This window comes from Bolinopsis microptera, chromosome 4 (assembly GCF_026151205.1).
Source record: "Bolinopsis microptera isolate Bmic1 chromosome 4, MBARI_Bmic_1.0, whole genome shotgun sequence".
Taxonomy (NCBI): domain Eukaryota; kingdom Metazoa; phylum Ctenophora; class Tentaculata; order Lobata; family Bolinopsidae; genus Bolinopsis; species Bolinopsis microptera.
In genome coordinates this window covers 15,330,445-15,353,975 of record NC_087075.1, presented here as the reverse complement: position 1 = coordinate 15,353,975, position 23,531 = coordinate 15,330,445, and the positions used below count along the sequence as shown (strand labels likewise).

Below are 23,531 nucleotides of genomic sequence, written 5' to 3'. Positions count from 1 at the left end.
AATAAGCATTTTGGGCTTTCATGACCTTCATAGTACTAATATAAACATGAGTATTACGGTCATTTTAAACTCAAATTTGAGTCTCTAAGACCTTCAGAAGCTGAGATACATATTTCCCATATACGCACCTGATATGAAATATGGGCGTGGCTCCACAGGGTTGGGGCTAGCGACACAAAATTCCCCCCTCGGTGATTTGAGTTACCAATGACCTATTTAACCCGATTCAATAGCAAAAAACTCTGTACATCGAAGTGCACACTCAACACCTCCCTGCTACTGGAGTAAAAGATTTGAAGATATGTTTTAACATGCTGGTCTTGAACAAAAGAACAGTTTTAAATATGAATAATTAAATATGGATATCATATTTTCAGTGTTCCACGATAAACTTTCTGAGTTAAATTAATAATTTTGCTCCACTTTGTAATTACCATAGGTTCATAATTATGAATATTTATTATTACCTATTTCTAGATATAGCTTATCTTACATATAATTATAATTTACATTTAATAGATCAGCTGCTCTCTTACTTATGATACAATTATTATTACTAAGGCTGATGTCATTTTAGTTGTATTCCAGCGCGCAATGCATAGTTTGATTGTAAAATGATTTTGTAAAATATAATAGGTGAATAAGATTTCAGATATTAAAAGTATTCTGATTATGTTTAAAATCGTTTTCTAGTACCAGACATCTTTAATAAGACACCTGCAAAAATGTAAATCCTACTGACTACTGAGCTCAGGTAGTAACAAATGTTTAAAATTTAATATCCTTAAATGTTTTTTGTTTGTTGAGTAGAGCTTGTAACAATAAAGAGTTTCTGCTTGATATTATGTTAAGCATTAAAATAAAATTGGTCATTAACTGTATTATATGAAAATTATCGTCCAAATAATTATGTAATAAATTACTTGTGTAACTACTCTAGTAGCAGGGTGTAGTTACACACTGCTACTAGAGTAAACAGCAATTATCAAGACGATTTGTTGTATAAAAGAAATTGTTCAGAAAATTTGTTTGTTTTCCTGTGTTTTCTCATTCTCTAAAAATAAGAGTTTGCTGTGCTAAAATAACTCTTCACAATCATAAAATAAAATCTGATATTTTCCTAAGAAATTGGTTTGTTAGTTCCTCGGTAGAAGTTTATCAATCGGTTTATTATACTGCCAATATGTAATATGAAATTAACTCTCCACTTTTAGAGCTTGTAGTAATGCGTTGCGTGCTGGGCCCACATTCCATGAAGAGGATCTGTACAAGAGGCTTTAAGTCTTCAAGTAGCCTCAGGGTGAGCAGTGAGTCCACATCACGTGTTCAACACGTGTTCAACATGTGTTCAACATATGTTCAACACGTGTTCAACATGTGTTCAACATGTGTTCAACATGTGTTCAACATGTGTTCAACATGTGTTCAACATGTGTTCAACATGTGTTCAACATGTGTTCAACATGTGTTCAACACGTGTTCAACATGTGTTCAACATGTGTTCAACATGTGTTCAACACGTGTTCAACATGTGTTCAACATGTGTTCAACATGTGTTCAACATGTGTTCAACATGTGTTCAACATGTGTTCAACATGTGTTCAACACGTGTTCAACATGTGTTCAACATGTGTTCAACATGTGTTCAACATGTGTTCAACATGTGTTCAACATGTGTTCAACATGTGTTCAACATGTGTTCAACATGTGTTCAACATGTGTTCAACATGTGTTCAACATGTGTTCAACATGTGTTCAACACGTGTTCAACATGTGTTCAACATGTGTTCAACATGTGTTCAACATGTGTTCAACATGTGTTCAACATGTGTTCAACATGTGTTCAACATGTGTTCAACATTTTACAATCTATTTCTTTCATAATAATATATAGGTACTCTATTGAACATTTTACTATTAAATTATCAAAATCTATTTCTTTCGTATGATTATTTTATAATTAAAGTTTCATTCACTCTGAACCTGAATAATTCACTAAGACCGAACAATGAGAAAGTTAGTAAGAAGAAATAAACATGCGCTATGTGTGTAACTCTTGTAACATGCGCTATCTCAGGAGGTGGTTATTGTAAGCGCAGCCAGAACACCCTTTGGGAGCTTTATGGGCCCACTTAAAGACCTTCCTGCTACCAAACTGGGTGCGTTATTTTATAATTAATATTAATAGTGTTATTATTAAACTGGGTGCGTTATTTTATAATTAATATTAATAGTGTTATTATTGTTATTAATGTAGGTTTAACTATCAATAATCTGAATCATTTTTAAACTTTAGTTCGATACTTAGATGTTACTGGATATATAAACAATAGCAAAGATATATCAAAACACAGCTACAGGTACAATATTAACTCCTCTTATCTCCCCAGGAAGTATAACAATAAGTTCAGCAGTAGAGCGTGCCGGGATCACTCCGGAGCAGATAGAGGAGGTGTACATGGGTAATGTGCTCTCAGCAGGGATGGGACAAGCTCCTGCTAGACAAGCTGCACTTGGTACCTACTTCTCTTATTTTGTTATTCATACATTTAAAATTGTTAAAATTCTATAGTTTTTTTTGTGTTAAAAAAAATCCTGAAATGTTTTATTCCTGGTGATATTATGTTGAAATTTCGTTATGTCAACATAATATCACACTTACTCAGTGCGGTTATTCAGCATTATCTTACTAACATTTCTGTCGTGTGCTAAGTGTCCCAATTTGAGCCTCAATTTTGAACAATATACAGAACACTACTTTAGGCTTACTACCAGACTAACTTACTAACTTACAGACTTACTAACAGACTTACTTACAAACTTACAGACTTACTCACATACTTACTCACATACTTACTTACAGACTTACTTACTTACTTACTTACATATTTACTTACGGGTTTACTTAAATACTTACTAACTTAGTTACTTACAAACTTACTTACAGACTTACTTACTGACTTACTTACTAAAATACTTACTTACAGACTTACTTACTTACTTACTTACATATTTACTTACAGGTTTACTTAAATACTTACTTACTTACTTACTTACAAACTTACTTACAGACTTACTTACTGACTTACTTACTAAAATACTTACTTACAGACTTACTTACTTACTTACTTACCTCTCAGGAGCTGGATGTCTGGACACGACCCCTTGTACTACTATTAACAAAGTGTGTGCCTCTGGGATGAAGAGTATCATGTTGGCAGCTCAATCTATTGCTTGTGGAGCTAGGGTATGTTGAACACAAGGGAATATTTTTGAGGAAAAGTTTCGTTTTTAAAGTATATTAAAAGTTGGATTAGCTGATGTTATGTTATTCAGTTGTTCGTGTGAATAAAGAAATTGCTTTAAGTTAAAAACATTTGAGGTGGAAGATGAGTCTATGCTAAATTCCCATTCATCTTAGTACAGCTGGAATACACGAAATATAATATAATTGTTATATTTTCAGGATATCATGGTAGCTGGAGGTATGGAGAGTATGTCTAATGTTCCAATGTTTGAAAACAGAACTGCACCTGTTTACGGAAACAGAGTTGTAAAGGTGAATAGTACGTGTGAATGTGTCACGTAAACACTGGCAATGTACTACTACTACTAGGTCGGAACTAAGTCCGATAACCCCTCAATATATCCCTGTCCTGCAGTTCAACTTTAGAGTTTAAACTTCCCTCTGTATCATAGACAAATAGCTTTGTCTCGGTCAGCCTTGCTCACAGTGGGCTACCATGCTAGCATAGGCCTAAAATTGACTTTCTTAAATTTCTTTGAAAATAAGCTTTCCTTATTGTAAAACGCTAGCCCGATTTCATGCAAAAAACCGTAATTAAAAACTTTGCAAGATGCCAAAATGGCGTCGCGTGAAAAAATAGCATTTTTCACTGTCAAGAAATTTTGCCTTTTTTAGCCAAAAATTGCCTAATATTTATTATTTTGGGCTAAAATGCCTGATCAAGGCAGTTTTTAATAATTGAAATACAGTATAGTACTTAAGAATACTCAGCCATCTAAAAAAAACTGTGTGACTTTAACATTTTCACCTGATTTTTGACCGCGCCTTTTTTATGGCGTGTATTTTAGGCAATTTTTGGGGTATTTAACGACAGAAATCGTTGTTGGTTTGCAATAGTTCGGTATAATGCATGGTATCATCAGAAAGCTTAGACAATTCCCTATCAGATGCAATAAGAATCACTTTGGGAACTTTTGGGCACCTCTGTTTACAAAATTAAGAAACTCAAAAATTGGGTAAAATTTGCTGCATTTTTAGATAATTTATGAGCTCAATTTTGCTATTAAATTGACATATTTTAGTTATTCTCCATGTTTGTGGCATTTTTTGCATCCTAGACCAGATGCATATGGATGAAAAATCAAAATATCACAATTATTATAGTTAAAATTGATAAAAATCCAAAAAATCGTGATTTTAAACGAAATTTTTGAAAATAACAGGAACAATTTTGGTGTTTCAGAAAATTTTGGTCATATAAATGGGCACAACTTTTGTTCTGATCAATATTTTTTCATAATTCAAAAAGATTTGAGTTCCTAAGATAGCTTCCTTCGTTTACAGTTCATAAAAGAGCTTTAAAATTGATTAAACCTCTAAAAAAACAACTTTTCCTGGGATCAGCCTCCTATTTTTGGACTACAAGATTGCTTAAAATCGGCCCAAAAATTTTTTCTGAGACATTTTCGGCCCTGTAAATGATTGGAATCGTATTTTTGTACCCAAATTACCTTAGAAACAAAGTTAGGGGCATGTGTGATGGTCTAAAATACCCTATGCTAGCATGACCCCCACTCACAGCCCACTGTGTTGCTGTGCTCTACCATGCAAAGGTTCCCATAAGACTAAATAGTCTAGAAGTGTCATGTAAACACTGGAAATGTCACGTTACACCCATATAAGGGCATGTAACGTGATCACATTTAGTTAGGGCAAGAATTGCTGTTTATGGGTCAATCTGTGAACAAATTCGTAACAAAGGTTTGTCTACAGGAATGTGTTGTCCATAGTCCCAGGAACCACAAAAAAAAACCGTCCAGCTGAAACTTTTGGGCAAAAATTTTTATAGTCATTTTTCTCCAGGAACCCATACGCCCCACCCCTAATATTGGTTATTCGGCTCCCGAAGGTTTTGAGATCTCCATAGGGGGTGCAAAATGACCGCAATGGCCACATTATGGCAGGCGAATGATAGTTTCAGAACGATTGGAGCTTTATTTTTCGAAATAAATGGAATTTTTCTCAATTTTTCTCAATTTTATTGAAATTTCGAAAAAAAATACACCAAATTATTTTTAACGCTTATTTCAAATCTATTTAAAAACTCATCTACAAATAACAAATACAGTTAATCTAAAATGTGTATTCTCAGTAAATACCATGACAATTATTAATACACAGTTAATATTAATCAAAATTCGCTTGTTCTTCAGGTTCATCATGTCTAATGTTTGTGCAGTTCATACCATGGCATCGTCCACAAGCTGGCAAACAATTGAAGCCATATTTCCTACATGAACATCTGAAAGTCAAACAGGCCTGTTCCACATCGACAGAACAGTTACAACATGTAAGGTTTCCTAATAGACTCTGGAGAGGGATCAGGAAGGAGGAGGAGGAGGAGGACTGAGGAGGACTGAGGAGGATGAGGACTAAGAAGAAGGATGAGGAGGAGGACTGAGAAGGAGGATGAGGACTAAAGACGACTGAGGAGGATGGCTGAGGAGGATGACTGAAAGGGAGGAGGAGGAGGTTGAGAAGGAGAAGGAGGAGGACCTAGGAGGAGGACTGAGGGGGAGGAGGAGGAGGAGGAGGACTGAGGACGACTTAGAAGAAGGAGAACTGAGGAGAACTGGGGAGGAGGAGGACTAAATAGGAGGAGGAGGAGGGGGACTGGGGGAGGACTGAGGAGGAGGACTGAGGAGGACTGAGGAGGAGGAGAACTAAGGAGAAGGATGGGGAAGAGGACTGAGGAGGAGGACTGAGGACTGAGGAGGAAGAGGAGGAGGATGAAGAGGAGGAGGAAGATGAGGAGGACTGAGGACGATTGAGGAGGAGGGGGAGGACCGAGGAGGAGTAGGAGGGCTGAGGAGGACTGAGGAGGATGGCTGAGGAGGATGACTGAGGGGGAGGACTGAGAGGGAGGAAGAGGAGGAGGAGGAAGAAGACTGAGGAGAAGGAGGAGGAGAGGACTTTTTGTCCGTTTTTGTCCGCTCTATTTTTTGTCCGTTTTGAAAATATAGGGTACCGAACGAACAAAAAACATGATCCCCCCCCCCCCCTTTATACCAAGAGCAGCCTTATTAGATTTCCTCATCATCTGATATTGATCAAATAAGCTCATCGGCACCACAGTTAACTCGTATGTTAGGCATTCCTCTATTGAAGTCTCTCTATCAGCAACCAAGACTAGACGGTTAAAACACTTCAACGGATCGACTGCAACGCTTTTATTATTCACTTTAACCTGCTTTCTTAGTTGTGTCATAAGTTCTTTGCTTTACATTTGATACTTATCTTATCGATGAATGTCAACCCATCTAGCTCACGTTGAAGGACAGCCCCAACGGCCAAACATTCCTCGGGATTCACCTCATCGTTCCCAGGCTGTGATATAAGACCAGTCGAAAAAGATATTAACTTGACTTTAAAAATAGCATCCTGCTCCAAATACAGTCTTAAAGCTTTTGCATACTGTCCCCTCCCAGCTGCTGCGAAGTAGAGAAGTAGGGCAGCATCAAAGCTACTGCTGATAAATGCATAGTGTAGTCGTGCAACCTCTTTGCTCTTATGAAGTCCTTTACTAGTGTTATCATGTTGTGGTAAGTAACCCATAGAGCTGCTGTTCTACTGTTGGAAAACAGGTTCTTTAGAAGCAGAGTTATTTTCTCTGATAGATCCTGAATAGATTTAGTCTTAAAGTTAACACCTAGATTTTCGTTCACACATTTGTTGATGTAACCTTCCAAGTTTACTAGTTCATCGTCGTAAACTTCTTCCTCTATAATGAAACAACAAAGAGCGGCGTCGATCAGAAAGTGGGCTCTCAACGCTTTATAGTAAGATCCTCCATCCGATATATGCGTGACGTCTCCAGGATACACGAGTTTGATGAGCTCCTCTAAACCCGAGTCTGCCATTATATAGCCTATGCAGCCTAGAAAACTCGTGAGAGTGTGGAAGCCCCCAACCCTGACCACAATAGACATCCCAGTTTCCAGTACTATTTGGGTGGCCTTAATCCACAATGGCAAATCGAATGTGATTATCATCGGCTCACTGTAGGATAACTTAAGACATTCAGCCAGAGTAGTATGTACCGTCGAATAGCTGTCTGGGGGTTGGTCAATAATCTGTTGTTTGTTAGTTAACCTTGATATTTGTTAATTGAAGTTATTTCCCGAGTAAGATTTGAAATAAGCGTTAAAAATAATTTGGTGTATTTTTTTCGAAATTTCAATAAAATTGAGAAAAATTTCGAAAAATTCCATTTATTTCGAAAAATAAAGCTCCAATCGTTCTGAAACTATCATTCGCCTGCCATAATGTGGCTATTGCGGTCATTTTGCACCCCCTATGGAGATCTCAAAACCTTCGGGAGCCGAATAACCAATATTAGGGGTGGGGCATATGGGTTCCTGGAGAAAAATGACTATAAAAATTTTTGCCCAAAAGTTTCAGCTGGACGGTTTTTTTTGGTGGTTCCTGGGACTATGGACAACACATTCCTGTAGACAAACCTTTGTTACGAATTTGTTCACAGAAAAATCAACTCTTGCCCTAACTAATTAGCAATGTCTGCATGTCTGCACAAACCGACCAATAAACAGAACTATTACCTCATCTCTATATATTTGAGCAGCATAACATGATACACATTGTTTACATGTACAGTAAACAACTACACAACTAACATGTATGAGTAATGGTAGTCACGTGAATTTGTTGGTAGTAGACAAACATAGGTGATTTAGCTTGTTAATGTACATTGTACGTGATTCAGCTTGTTGGTTGGCACGCGATGTGCTTACAAGTGAAATTCACGTGTCAAACTTAGGCTCAAAAACGAAAACCTATTATAATATATTGTATATATTATATACCATTATACCAACAAGATGCACTTAATAATAACCCTCGTCAGTATTCTTCTGAGTACATGAACTAGTCTAAAGATCTAATCTAGAGATCGTACTACAATGATAATTTGTGATATAAAATATTATATAGACAGCATTCTCCACCGCAATGAGTTAGTTAATCATACTGATGTTCTCACCTTCTAACATGACGTAGTGTTTGATTACCTATTCTCCAGGTATTTCTAAATGTGAGATGTAGTAAGGAACTTTCTACTTTTGAGTTATGACTCATACCCATTGATTTACCTTAGTTTAGTAGGAGAAATTGGTATACAAGAGTGTAAACAATTTATATACAAGAGTAGTAGGAGACAAGAGTGTAAGCTGTAGAATATTTATAAACTTCAGATTATGCCCAAGTAAGTGAAGATAGCAAGACTAAGTAAAGATAACGGATTATCCGAACTAAAGACAGATTTGAATGTCCAGCAGATTGAAGCGTCTTTAAACTATTTACTACATGTATTATAGCTGTGCTAATTCTAATTCCCTCTACCCAGGACGGTATACTACACGACGGACTGACGGACGCGTACACACCCGGACTACACATGGGACACTGCGGAGAGGACACAGCAAGTACCATGTCCATATCACGTGACACACAGGACGAGTATACTGTGAGGAGTTACAACACTGCTGCAGCTGCTTATCAGGTAAACACAAGGAAATATTTTATCAGGTAAACACAAGGAAATATCTTATCAGGTAAACACAAGGGAATATTCTATCAGGTAAAAACAAGGAAATATTCTATCAGGTAAACACAAGGGAATATTTTATCAGGTAAACACAAGGAAATATCTTATCAGGTAAACACAAGGGAATATTCTATCAGGTAAACACAAGGGAATATTCTATCAGGTAAAAACAAGGAAATATTCTATCAGGTAAACACAAGGGAATATTTTATCAGGTAAACACAAGGAAATATCTTATCAGGTAAACACAAGGGAATATTCTATCAGGTAAACACAAGGGAATATTCTATCAGGTAAAAACAAAGGAATATTCTATCAGGTAAACACAAGGAAATATTTTATCAGGTAAGTTAAAAACAAGGGAATATTCTATCAGGTAAGTTAAAAACAAGGAAATATTCTATCACCGTCAAGGTTTTGATGGATGGATATTTGGCTGGATATTTCCATTGCAGTTCGAACAATGCCACTCAAGAATACAGCCTAGTTAGTAGTTATACCAGTCTAAGTATGAATAATTAATTAATTAGTTAATTACAACTCTGTGACTTATTAAATATAACCCTCAGAGTGGAGTACTAAGAGCAGAAATAGTGTCAGTCCCTACCCCCAACAGGAAGAACCCTGACCTTACTGTCACCGATGACACCGAGTATGCTAATGTGAGTTCGAGAGGTGAAGAGTCACATGTGACCTTCACATGTGACCTTCAATATGGCCGCTCATTGTCACATTGAGAGAAGACTTGCTGCTAAGGAAGACTTGCCACACTTAATACTATATTATTTAGTTTATACTGGACGTATCTCCAACCCTAAAACCCCCAGGTAAAGTTTGATAAGATCCCGACACTTAGGACAGTGTTTGACAAAGCAGGCACTATTACAGCAGCTAACAGCAGTAAACTATCAGATGGGGCTGCTGCGTGTGTACTTATGTCACGTGATATGGCGGACAAACTGGGGGTGGAACCTCTAGCTAAGATACTCAGTCAGTACAAGTCCGGGTTTCTCTTCTTTTTATATAAAAAATCTATCCAAAAAATGATTTTAAAAAAGTTCGGTAAACCGAACTTTTTAAAGTTGTATTCCTGCTTAAGATCGGATGATTTTGTTGTTTTTAAAGATGAATCATACAATTATATTTTGAGACTGTCTTAAAGTCAGATATTTGTAATTGGTTAATTGTTAATTAATAACAATTAACTGATTAGTTAATTGTTAATTAATAATAATTAACTAATTAATAATAATTAACCCCCAGCAATGGCGGACAGTGCAGGACCCCCCATAAAGTTCCCCATCGCCCCAGTGCGTGCTATGGAGCTGTGTTTAGAGAACCTGGGTATTAGTGTAGAGGATCTCCAGAGAGTGGAGGTTAATGAGGCTTTTGCTGTGGTTGCTGTAGCTTGCCAGCAGGTGTGTTAGTGAGCTAATTGGTTGTTGTATAAACACGTTTAATGTTTTTAGTATTTAAGTTATTGCCATTTGGTATGTTTTACCGATCTTCTTTATAGACTTATAAGATGTTTTGGATGTTTATTGTATCGTTAACTACTTCAGATTTTTGTAAAGTTTGATAATGATTGGTTGTTGGTGATGATTAGATAGCCATTTCATGGTTCAGTTGTAAGATCTCCCGTCTAAGTTAGCTTTTTAAATAGTCTACACAGTGACACATTTGTTAGTTGTACAAGTACTTGGATTATAATACAGAAACTTGACTTTGTAGAAATGAGCCGACTTTATTATTTTATTCTGTAGAATTTTACCTCACCTTTAGGAACCGCTCTGACATGGTTAGTACCTGAAACTTGTGTCAGTTGCTAACCATATGGGCGGTATACACTATACAAGCACAATATACTATACATTATACATTACACTATACAAGCACATTATTTCATTTCATATCAGATGTTGAACATTCCTTCGGAGATATACAACCCTAACGGAGGAGCTATTTCCCTTGGTCATCCTATTGGAGCTTCAGGTAAATAACTAAATAACCCTTCCTTTGATATTTATTTATTGATTGGCAATTACAAACAGGGAACTGATCTTTAAAAGTGAGATGTTTGACATGTTAGCTGGTTTTAGTGAGCTACTCAGGCTCACTTGCACTAAGGACAAGGAGCACTGGAGAGTTAGTTGAATTTGAAATGTGCCGCACACGAACGTGTGTAAAGAAAGGGCATTTGCAAATAAAATTGACATAATCATATTACATGAAATCGTCAATTGTTGAATTGTTGTTGGGCGACCGACGCTTTTGGTGAATTAAAACCTTTTTCCTCTAACCACATTTAGTGGAGCCTTTTGGCAAGTTATCAGGTCTTACATTTTATTCTTTATAATATATTAATATGTAATTGAGCAGTATGTAAACGCCCAGGTATGACGAGATATTCTTCAATATAAACTACAATTTTACACACGTCGAACTTAAGTTGTATCTACTATATAATAAAAATTGCGTTCTAAAACAGTAATAATTAAATGAAATTAACATCGTGTCGGAAAATCTGATATAAAAGAAATCAGTTCTTTATATCAGTAAAAGAGCAGCAGCATTGGAATCGGTGATTTAGTTTCGCCACCCCACATCAACTATGAAATCGACGAATTTTACTGAACCTTTTACTGCATTTTATTATATAATACGAATATTATATTTTTTGAAAACTTCTAGCATGTAATCTTTGCAATCCTTGTAAAATATTATTTCCCAGGAGCCCGACTGATAGGCACGATGGCACACACCATGAAATCAGGAGACAAGGGACTAACTGGTATTTGTAATGGCGGAGGAGGCGCGTCTGCTGTTATCATTGAGAAATTTTAGAGGAGAGGAGAGTTTTAGGACTGCTTATAGTCTCTCGATTAGCTGAGACTAGTGGTGACTTTTTATTTGGTTTCTTTACAAAACTTCCCTTTTTAATAGATTAATGAATGTAGGCAGGATTTTATTGCCTGTTGAAATATTAATAACGTGCAAATTTAGTTCTATAATAGATAGTATGATGAGGGTTTGACTTGTTGACTTAAGGTTTTGGGGGGTCTGCGTCCCTGGTCCTGTCCCGCCGTCCGTGCTAAATTATGTTCATGCTCCATTTGTCGTTAGTCTCTCCAAGTTTTCAAACTTTTTTCCACATATTTTCTACGGCGTTTATACGCCTTATATAAAAGAACCTTCAATATAACATCGTGTTGATAGCAAACATTATATGACAGCGTTAAGTCGCACAGTAGTACAACTATGCTATATACCTGGTATTCTTAGTACTACATTTTCTTAATCGGACTTTATAAGCAGGGGTAGATTTTCATATCTTTTATTTGCTGTGTGTTTAGTAGTTTAGTAGTTTAGTAGTTTAGTAGTTTAGTAGTTTAGTAGTTTAGTAGTTTAGTAGTTTAGTAGTTTAGTAGTTTAGTAGTTTAGTAGTTTAGTAGTTTAGTAGTTTAGGTTTCTAATCTGGGTTTAGAGTTGTTAATTTGAGGTTCGATGATTGTTTAGTCTTAGATTTTATAATCATTCTACTTAGTTCATATCACCTCTGTTTTTCTTGATTGTTCTTGATTGTTCTGGAGGCGTCGAATTCCATAAGTCTAAAATTTGTTAGTAATCAAAGTGTGATTTAGTAATTTATTAAGATTGAGTGATGTTTTTCAAGTAGTATTGAAGATTAGAGTTTAGTAATTGTATTGTAGAGATTTATTGCGGTTATTCCAAGAATTTAAGCATAATATGTTTCGTGGATTGTTAAAATTAAATAGATTTCGGATATTGTTTTTCTGAAGGAAAATTTATAATTTATTCTAAAACCTGTTTTTAGTTTTATTAGCTATGCTCTCTGTTTCAGTGTTTCAATCAACCGACTTTCTTATTATAAGTGGTATGGACTATGAATCATACTTCAGCCACTTTATAAGCGTTCACTTTAAACTCTAAACCATTTGAGTTCAAAGATTATTCCATCACAAAGAAAAATGCGCGTGTTAATTGAACAAAAACCATTAAATATGACTTTCATTTCATAGATTAAACTGAATCTAAATATAACTCTCACCTCTAGCCCAACATGAAGCGATGAATACCCCAAAATGATGCAATCTGAGTGACCACCAATGTAACTGATCTGAACCCACATACCCTTGTTCCGATGATAGCTGACCTCTTAAACAGAAGATCCCTCGGATCACTCACTTCCCTCCAAGAAGACTCTTTATCAAATTTTAACGATGCCTTTACCATATATGGGCATCCGAAAGTCAAAGGAGTCATAAAAGCTTTCGGTGAGTAGATTTAAAAACATTTGTTGAGTGATCACATCTCAGTGTGGGATGATGTAATTGTAGTGCTGAATATTGAATAAGGTAATGTGGTGGTCATTGTTGGCTCTAAAGGTAGTTGGAGCACAGCCAGATACTGTATATCCGGGTTAAAACCGAATGCAACCTGAAGAAAACAGTTTGAAAACATTGTAATCATTAATTGTCTGGTCGTCAAACACTTCATCCTTCTTAGAATAAATATCTCCTGTTAAGGGGCCGGGGGGGGGTCTCATCAAAATTCTCTCGAAATGGACTTTTTAGTGTTTCTGATAGAGGGGACGTGATAATCTATCAGTGCTTTTGATCCATGAAAAATATTGTTCCTAGCCAAATGATCGCCGGTCAAAGGTCAGGCTTATACAGTGTAATTGTATTGCGTGGTGTGATTCTCAATCGCACGCTGAAAATCGAGTCTAAAAATCTATCTTCTCCTACAGTTTTGAGCCAATCACCTTGAAAACTTTCGGCTATTAATGTTCAGGGATATTTTTAAAGAGACCAATTCGAGCCGAATTTTGAGTAGGCCTCAGAAAATTTTTTATTCGATTTGAAAATCTTAGACCTGGAAAAATCGTAAAAAAATTTCGGCCCCCTTAAAGACAACGCGACATTAAATCAGTTAAAGTGATCACGTGATATTGTTGGAGTTTGGCCAGATATCTTAAATCGTATCGTGGATCTATCTCTTCGTGATCCCCCCCGGCATTCCTCGTCATTGCGCCCGAGTCAGCTCAAGTAGCTTTAGTCCGGGTCTGCAGGCCCTGCAATGGCTCTTTAGCTGCCGGCCGGTCACACTTATATAATTATAGTACTGCTCGTGTGATTAGGCACAAGATCTGGTGCTTTGGTAATCTTAGTGGTAATCTTAGTGGTTTAGAACAGTGTTAGCAGACCTATTACTTAATACTTATATCTTATCTATTTGGTGTTAGCAGACCCCATTACCTCTCTCTTATCTCATCTCTTATCTTATCAATCTCCTCAGAGCTGCTACAAGTTATACAGCTGCCAGACTACAGAACAGCCCTGAAACTCAGAGCTATCCAGCGGAAAATGCAATGTGGAAGAGTGAATAAATAGTATAGTAGTGACTAATAGTGTAGAAACTCAGAGCTGTTCCAGCGGAAAATGCAATGTGAGTAGTGACTAATAGTACCTAGTAGTGACTAATAGTGTAGAAACTCAGAGCTATCCAGCGGAAAATGCAATGTGAGTAGTGACTAATAGTGTAGAAACTCAGAGCTATCCAGCGGAAAATGCAATGTGAGTAGTGAGTAGTGACTAATAGTACAAAACTGTACCAACTCCCTGAGACGTGTTATGTATATTAAAGTCATTATTGTGACGGTACATTAGAACTAGACAGAAACAAAGTGTAAGGGCCTCTGAAACCGGAACCCCATGAGACTGAGTGTTTTTATATATATTTTTATTTTTTTTTTTTTTTTAAAAAAAAAAAAAAAAAAAAAAAAAAAATAAAAAAAAAAAAAAAAAAAAAAAAAAAAAAAAAAAAAAAAAAAAACTCTCTCTTTCAGTGCACAGGGTAGATGCTAGAGACATAGTAGCAGTGATGGGAGACACAGGACTACCTCCTCCATTACTAACTCTCTCTCTCTCAGTACACAGGGTAGATGCTAGAGACATAGTAGCAGTGATGGGAGACACAGGACTACCTCCTCCATTACTAACTCTCTCTCTCTTCAGTACACAGGGTAGATGTAGAGAATAGTAGCAGTGAGGGAGACCAGGATACTCTCCTTACTACCTCTCTCTTCTTCAGTGCACAGGGTAGATGCTAGAGACATAGTAGAAAACAGTGTGGGAGACACAGACAGGAATTACCTCCTCCATTATAACTCTCTCTCCCACTACCCCCCCCAACCCCCTCCCCTCTCCCCCCCCCCCTCCTACGCGCCCATTAGATGCTCAGCAAGCATACAGAGTAGCAGTTGATGGGAGACACAGACTACCTCTCCATTACTAACTCTCTCTCTCTTCGTACACAGGTAGATTGCTAGAGACATGTAGCAGTGATGGGAGACACAGGACTACCTCCTCCATTACTAAATCTCCTCTTTCTCTCTCTTCAGTTCACAGGGTTGATGCTTAGAGACATAGTAGCAGTGATGGAGACAAGGCCTACCATCTCCATTACTAACTCTCTCTCTCTTCAGTAACAGGGTAGATGCTAGAGACATAGTAGCAGTGAGGGGAGACACAGGACTACCTCTCATTACTAACTCTATATCTCGTCAGTACACAGGTAGATGCTAGAGGACATAGTAGCAGTGGATGGGAGGACACAGGACTACTCCTCCATTACTAACTCTCTCTCTTCAGTACACAGGGTAATGCTAGATACATAGTTGCAAGTGATGTGCGACACAGGACTACCTCCTCCTTATAACTCTTCTCTCTTCAGTTTCACAGGGTAGATGTAGAGACATAGTAGCAGTGATGGGGAGACACAGGACTTACCTCCTCCATTACTAACTCTCTCTCTCTTCAGTGCACAGAGTAGATGCTAGAGACTAGTTAGCAGTGAGGGAGGACACAGGCTACCACCTCCATACTAACTCTCTCTCTCTTCAGTACACAGGGTAGATGCTAGAGACTAGTAGCAGTGTGGAGGACAAGGAACTACCTCCTCCATTACTAACTCTCTCTCTCTCTCTCATCAGGTAACAGGGTAGATCGCTAGTGACATAGTAGCAGTGATGGGAGGACACAGGACTACCTCCCCTCCATTACTAACTCTCTCTCTCTTCAGATACACAGGGTAGATGCTAGGAGACCTAGTAATCAGTGATGGGAGACACAGGATACTATCCATTACTAACTCTCTCTCTTCAGTACACAGGGGAGATGCTGAGGAATGTAGCAGTGATGGGAGACAACCAGAATTACCTCTCCATACCGAGGAGATAACGGAGGGAGGATGGAACCCTTCATTAACGACGGTCTGTTTAATGGTCGGTACTTAATTAGTTACTAATTACTAATTAGTTACTAATTACTAATTAATTACTAGTTACTAATTAGTGGGTCTTAATTAATGACGTGTGTTTAATGGTCAGTACTTAATTAGTTACTAATTAGTTACTCATTAATAATTAGTGTGTCTTAATTACTTAATTAATGGAGTATGTTTAATCGTTCGAATCGTTTATTAATTCCCTTGAAGCTGAATCATTTGATCGAATTTATCTATAAAATTAACCTGTATTATTATGTTCTGTCCCAAGATATGGACTCCTACAATCTTAGCTTGTGTCATTTTGATAAACCTCTGTGCTTATCAGATGTACTCAGTAATGTAATGCTCTGAACCGGCCAGTTCTTTGCAAAACAGTGTTTACCTAAACCAGTTACAGGTAATCTTAGAGACAAAGAGTTTCTCTAAAATCACGTACAATGTGCGTACAATGCCGTACATTCCGTACATTCCGTACAATGCCGTACATTCACAGGCCACATCCCCATCTCTAGTTGTACCAGTTTTATATAGTTTGTATTAGTGATTGTTATTTACAAAACTATATTATTGCTCAGGCTGCGAGGAACGCTGATACTACCATAGATCCTGTGCAGATCTTATACTAACCTGGATACTCCAGCTTTTTTGACAGGTTCGTTTATCCTGCTGATACTACATGATCATGGGCAGCTCTTCTACTAACTGGATACTCAGCTTTTTGACAGGTTCGTTTATCTGCCTGATACTACCATAGTATCATGTGCAGATCTTATACTAACCTGGATACTCAGCTTTTGACAGGTTCGTTTATCTAGCTGATACTACCATGTTCATTTGTGCAGTCTTATACTAAACCAGCGATTACTCCCAGCTTTTTGGACAGGTTCGTTTATCTGCCTGTAGCTGTGCAAATCTTATACTAACCTGGATACTCCAGCTTTTTTGACAGGTTCGTTTATCTGCCTGTCTTACTGTCTGGTTTTATTTAGCGGCACCAGTTACCATGGTTACTGAGTGGGTATTTAGCTGCTGGTACTTTGTCTGTTGTCTGTCTGTCCCATTATTTCTGTCTGTGAACGATGTCTCATAATATTAGCACTGAATTCATTGATATACACTAAGGTGAGGTGGTACAAATTTCAATGTGTTTCCAACGTATTTTCATACAAAGATACAAATTTCACTGGTGTTTTAACTAACCTTATTTCTGTAATTTACATAGGAGCGGGAAGTGAAACAGTTTCACCACAGTGTTAGTTATAATTGGAGCTGGTCGCTTTCTCGACAAGCTTAAAGGTGAGTACACCACCAGTTGACCATAGTGATACTAGGTAATTATTCTGGCCCTTCTGGGGCGACATTTGTAGTGCCCCTTTTTATATCATGGAATACGGTGGACATGTCCTTATCCTGATGAGAGCCTTTTTCTTTTCCTTATAAACGGGACACAAATTTTTGCCCCAGAATCAATACAACAATACGAATAATAATAATGCTTCGATCCGGATATTACACAGCAACTGTGTAGTTTAAAAGTTTTAAAGATATTGTAGTATAAGGTTTGTGCCGTATTTGAAGGCTAGTTTACGCTCCGTCAAACACAAACTGAATGATAGGATTAATGGACACATCCTGTTGTACAGATCAAGATGGTGTTTGCAAGCCAGCTAGTAACCCTGCAATGGACCATAGTTCAGACACATCTGAAAATTAACGTCCGAAACATTATACAACATGATCTAACAACATCTTTAGAACGAAAGAACTCCTTAGAAACTAAAGTGTCCAACTAAAGAATGTTTACAGCATCTTCAGATTTGTAAACGAGGAGTTCAGTACTAGAGTAGTGCAGCTCTTAAATCATCAGAAACTGTATACTGTGCATGTTACTGTGCATCTATATTAATTTATGTGCATATTTTATTAAATATGCAATCTATAATAGCAATGATATAATAGTCGTCAGTATTTTAGAGTATCTCTGCTTTAAGCTTGGTTTTAAAGAGATAGATAATAATGACGTGTGTATAATTAATACGGTGATGGAATGTTTTACAGAATTCATAATGAATTTTACGTTTTAAAGTCAAAAAATGTTTAGGAATTTTGTGCGTTGGCGACGAAAATTCTTTTAGTGATTCAGTGAATAGTGAATATACTAAACGTCATACCATTATGTAAAGCAAAATAGATATTTATATATCATAATCTTTCCTTCCACAATACTCTAAAGTTACACTGTACATGCTCATTTATACATACTACATACCATTAGTACATTCCATTGTATTGAAATATTTAGCAAATTTATCAAGTCACGTGATCGTAAAGTTCACCTGTTTATTAAAGATGGTCAAACTAAAAATTGGCTGTACCTTTTATTTAATTAGTCCAATTCCATAGAAAAGAAGAAGGTTTATTTTACAGAAAAGAAGAGGGTTTATTTTACAGAAAAGTGGTTTATTTTTACTGACTAGCAACGTTTAATTCTTCTACATTCCAGCTTTTAGTTCAATTAAAACAAATCCTACATATTATTATGGAGCCAGGGTGTGGACTTAGAGCACTTCCATCCCATCACATAATACTGCAATACAACAAATTTACAATAAATTATTGTCCATCATTTTATCTCTTTCTGAAGGTCTAGTTGGATTACCAAGTCCTGTATTGAAGTTCCAGTTCAACTTCTAGTTCTAATTTTATTAAACCACATTCTCCACATAGGTTGTTAACTGTGTTTGAATGAGGTCATTTTATGGAATGAAGTCATTGATTCATGACGTCACCACTTTATGACGTCATTGTTTCAGGAATTCAGCTCTAATCTGGAATGTCCACATTAATCAACATTTAAACCTGTAGAATTCCAAATAATCTTCATTCTGGTATCTTCATCTGGGGAATGACCTAAATCTTTCAGAGTATTTGACGTCATTTTGAGATTAATTTAAGGTCTAATTTTCTTGCAAATGACGTTAATAAAAATACTCCTCCGATTAAATTCTTACTTGTCGGACACGTTACAGTCGTTACTAAGGTTACTAAGGTTACTAAGGTTACCAAGGTTACTAAGTATTCTTCAGTATTCTAGTAGCTGCTACACCAAACTTGCACTTTACACTCCTTGTGAACAATACCACACATCAACACATGACGTAATGTCTAAACACAGTGTATAATACCATGATGTAATGACAGTACATGGTGAGCAAGAGAGAGAGAGCCTGATAATATGTTATAATACACACTAACACTATATTTAGGGAGTATCGGAGTCTCAGTTACCACTAGTTTTAACAACAATATCATGTTTCACCAGTAGTACTCTGTATCTCACGTGACACTGTTTCACCAGTAGTACTCTGTATCTCCAGCAGACTCTTTATACAGAGGAGATACTATATTAGGTACTATCTTCTTATCTATAGTCACCTAGTCTAGGGAGCAGCTAAGGATCCATTGGATCTATGCGATCTCCTTTTCAGTAAGGCACTGTGTGCCAAGGCACTATACGTCTGGTATACTAGCTGTAGGGGGGGGGGGGGGGGGGGGTAGTCCTACGAGCCAGGGAGTGTTATATTTGACTAAATACTGTAACTTTAATTATAGACCAAAGATGTTAAATATAGAACTCGACATGATCGTTGTTTAAATTTTAGAAACCTGTTTAAAATACCGGATATATAAGAGCGGATATAAAGGACTAAGTTTATAAAGGAGTAAGCTTATGATTCAAGTGTTGACGTGAAATTAATTTAGACTCAAGTTACTCGTAAGAAAGCAGGGAGATGAATTGCCTGAGGGATTCCTCAGAATTTGTGATTTCATCATCATAGAACAAGATGATGATGAGTGGAATGGTCACTTTTTTGTCGCTTTTTGACAACTCTCAATAATTATACTAGACAGCTGAAGTTAATAAAATGTAGAACTTACAATAGTTTTATTTCAGTTCTGTTCGACACATTTAAAGGATCTGACGGGACTCTCAGCCAGGAGGGATTCAGCGAGCTCATGACGGATCTCCTTCTCGTGAGTTTATAATCACGTGACCAGAGACGAGTTGAACGCCGGTGTTTCACATTCACACCGCCAAAAATTTGAGAACGTCTACATTGCTACTAAGTATAAAGTTGCCCAATTCCAAATATTTATTTTAACCGTTTCTCTTTTCAGATACCATGCTCTGTGTTTGAAGAGGATATTTACGGTCACTCTACTCTAGTACTCAGTGCTATATTCGAGTGCTTCAACCAGGTATTCTATCAATTAATTAATTTATTAAATTATTAGGATCAAATAATTCCTTTTTGATTATTTGTTGATCACGTTCTAAAAACACATATTGAAGATGGGTTTTAAAACTTATGACACGAGACTACTGTCATCTTGTCATGTGTGTAACCACGTGCGTAACCACGTGTGTAAATAATCAGGTAATATCTATCACTCCAATATTATTTATCTGATCAATATGTCTCAGCTTGTTTAACTAGATCCAAGCAGTGCTTATCTGCGTTATATTCTGATATATAATATTATACAGTCAGCAGTGTAATACATACAGTCGTATTATATGATATAAACAGTACAATACATGGATAGATTGAGGTATTATTGTACGTGGTTTACCAGAAATTTTAAAATTTCCTCTCAGATACAAAATTTCGCTTTGCTCGCGAATTTTCGTTTTCAGCCAGTCGAAGACCAGCAAATTATATCCATAAATAGGCGAAGTTCACAGTTTCCATGCCTAGAGAGTGAGAAAGCACTATTTATAGTCAACTTTTACTCTTTCAGAGGACTTTATAACCCGGTTTAGTCATGATAGTCACACTAACAAAAGTATTTTAGTCATGATAGTCACACTTACAAAAGTATTTTAGTCATGATAGTCACACTTATAAAAGTATATTCCCCCTCAATTTTGTTACACCAGGCCTCGTGTAACCCGTTTCGTTATTATCTCCATTTACCGAGCCAAAGTACCCGTTTTATTATTACATAAACAATTTACAGCAATTACACATCCATTATATAATGATCCGCGTTTATCAGTCATCCTAACTATACTAACTATACGTCACAGCCACGTGACGTAATCACAATATCACGTGACGTCACCACAACATCACGTGACGTCACCACAACATCACGTGACGTCACCACAACATCACTTGACGTCACCACAACATCACGTGACGTCACCACAACATCACGTGACGTCACCACAACATCACGTGACGTCACCACAACATCACTTGACGTCCCCACAACATCACGTGACGTCACCACAACATCACGTGACGTCACCACAACATCACGTGACGTCACCACAACATCACGTGACGTCACCACAACATCACTTGACGTCATCACAATCCCACAATTACACATCCATTATGTAATGATCCGTGTTTATCAGTCAGTCTAACTATTCTAACAATGATGTAACCCTTTGTAGGAGATATTTAATTGCTTTAAACTGTAAGTCACATTAACTGTCTCGAGTTTTAAAGTTTTAACTGGTACAGCAGTTGATCCATTCACTATATTATTATGTATATTCTACCCTGTATATCCTACTCAGATTGGTCACGAAAGACAGAAGCTGACTTTGGATGAGTTTCTGTTGTGGTGTACTAAATCCCCCTTCTGTTTGTCATGGCTGTTCACGTTTCACAGGTAATTAATAACATCTTAATCAATTAAATTGATATTTTTATCAATTAAGTCACTAATTTTCCAATTATTATTTCAATTGATTTGCCTATCATTCTGAAGTTCTGATTCCTGGTTTACCCTAAACTCCTAAAGTAGAATCTTTTAAAAATACCACAGTCGTGTTTAACATAAGATAACAATAATGCTATAATCAGCTGTTTTCACACTCACTCAGTAATCACTGCAGTATATCTATACTATTATATATTACATACTTGTTGTTAAATTGGATAAGCTTTGGGATTTTCGGGGTTAAAATTCGCAACAAACCCTTTCAACTTTGTCTTGATGTCATCTAAAATTGCAATTTGGTATCCTTCTGGGTGTCTGCGTGATGGTATCCTCAAATCTCGATGCTTATCATCCTATATTACATACTATAACTATTATACCATTTTATTCTTTGTAATTTTCGATAACCCTGTCTAGTCATTGACTACTGATTATATAAAGAGTGTGTTATGCTTGTATATCTATACTATATATTACACACTATTATACTACTAAGAATGTGTTATGCTTGATTATTTTTATACTCATCAGTTCATATGTTAGCTCAGTATTATTTCAGAATGTTCTTGAAATATAAATTCATTATACTCGTGCATGCGAGCCAATGTGTTTCTTATACAACATGATCAAACTATTTGCTATCTGTGGAATATTTAACAAATTATATTTCATGATACTTTAATACGCATGATATAAAACATTAGAATTCTGAAGAATACTCAAAGTGTTGAACATGTTGAAAGAAACAGTTGAAGTTGATATGTTGCAGTTCAACATGAGATGGATAAGTTCCCTTATTTTGCAGGTTGATGAGCTCAGAGTACAATGTAAACCTCAGTTCTTGCTCTAACTGTGGAGTTGCACCCTTCTTGGGATTTAGGTGAGCGATTTTACTATTTATACTGGAATCTCTTATTTCTTGTGTAACATTTAGAAACAAAACGATAGCAGATTTAAAAGATATTAAAAACATGAATTGTTATCACCCCATCATCGATACTTCTAATGTTCCGTTTACAACTATATGACATCAAAAACAATCCTAATAACCTATCCATCTGTTTTGTGAAAATTTGATCAACAGTTATCGTCCACACTGCTCCTAATACAACTAGCTGATATTTCAGTATAGCGTGTGTATATATTGCAATATGATCAGTCACCCCAGTCACTAGTCGAGTACTGCTCTAAAGGTTTAACATAAACATTAAACATCCGCTACACCAACCAATATTATATACACACTGAGCGTAAAGCACATTTACAGGAATCTAGTCAACAAACGCTGACCACGCCCAACTTATGAGTTAATAAAGTAATTCTATTAAGTCATTAACTAATTACTGGAATGTTGCAGGTATGTAGCATTGCACAGATACACCGTGGCAATCTGCCAGGAGTGTATGTGGACTGGAAACTGTGAAGAAACTGAATTCAGAGAATTCGGAGCTCTGGTGAGATTGCAGTGCTTTTTGTCACGTCATTTTGTTGATAATGTATTACTTATAAATTGAAAACAATGAATTCAGTACTTACTACCTACTGATATGTAACATAAATGGCGAGAGGCGACTAAAATCACTTAAATATCCGTAGGAAGCGTCACGTTTA

The 23,531-nt window shown here is 36.6% G+C and overlaps 3 protein-coding genes and 1 long non-coding RNA gene across 5 annotated transcripts in view; all 4 read left to right on the top strand.

Moving 5' to 3' along the window:
* LOC134814246 (acetyl-CoA acetyltransferase, mitochondrial-like) overlaps positions 1-12,230 on the top strand; it is a 77,153-nt gene extending 64,923 nt beyond the window's left edge. Inside the window, exons 2-12 of one of the 2 annotated variants that reach the window (XM_063822326.1) lie at positions 1,215-1,300; positions 2,078-2,159; positions 2,391-2,516; positions 3,141-3,247; positions 3,467-3,559; positions 8,670-8,825; positions 9,440-9,532; positions 9,698-9,860; positions 10,134-10,288; positions 10,787-10,862; positions 11,602-11,804. In XM_063822326.1, the coding sequence (XP_063678396.1) occupies positions 1,226-1,300; positions 2,078-2,159; positions 2,391-2,516; positions 3,141-3,247; positions 3,467-3,559; positions 8,670-8,825; positions 9,440-9,532; positions 9,698-9,860; positions 10,134-10,288; positions 10,787-10,862; positions 11,602-11,714 (1,239 nt within the window). In that variant the 5' untranslated portion in view covers positions 1,215-1,225 and the 3' untranslated portion in view covers positions 11,715-11,804. Of the gene's footprint in view, positions 1-1,214; positions 1,301-2,077; positions 2,160-2,390; positions 2,517-3,140; positions 3,248-3,466; positions 3,560-8,669; positions 8,826-9,439; positions 9,533-9,697; positions 9,861-10,133; positions 10,289-10,786; positions 10,863-11,601 lie in introns of those variants that run through there. The other variant, XM_063822327.1, reaches the window with a different exon arrangement.
* Positions 7,461-23,531, top strand: part of LOC134814249 (30 kDa salivary gland allergen Aed a 3-like) — a 62,359-nt gene continuing 46,288 nt past the window's right edge. The window contains exon 1 of the mRNA XM_063822332.1: positions 7,461-7,466. The gene's annotated coding sequence lies outside the window, so the exon portion shown is untranslated. The remainder of the gene's footprint in view (positions 7,467-23,531) is intronic.
* Positions 12,950-14,877, top strand: LOC134814540 (uncharacterized). The gene is made up of 3 exons (XR_010160177.1): positions 12,950-13,165; positions 14,190-14,264; positions 14,824-14,877. It is a non-coding gene; the product is annotated as an uncharacterized LOC134814540 (long non-coding RNA).
* The window catches only part of LOC134814024 (proteoglycan 4-like), a 40,000-nt gene continuing 33,897 nt past the window's right edge, over positions 17,429-23,531 (top strand). The window contains exons 1-6 of the mRNA XM_063821993.1: positions 17,429-17,477; positions 20,137-20,216; positions 20,361-20,441; positions 21,775-21,869; positions 22,726-22,800; positions 23,278-23,374. Of these exons, the coding sequence (XP_063678063.1) occupies positions 20,199-20,216; positions 20,361-20,441; positions 21,775-21,869; positions 22,726-22,800; positions 23,278-23,374 (366 nt within the window). The 5' untranslated portion in view covers positions 17,429-17,477; positions 20,137-20,198. The remainder of the gene's footprint in view (positions 17,478-20,136; positions 20,217-20,360; positions 20,442-21,774; positions 21,870-22,725; positions 22,801-23,277; positions 23,375-23,531) is intronic.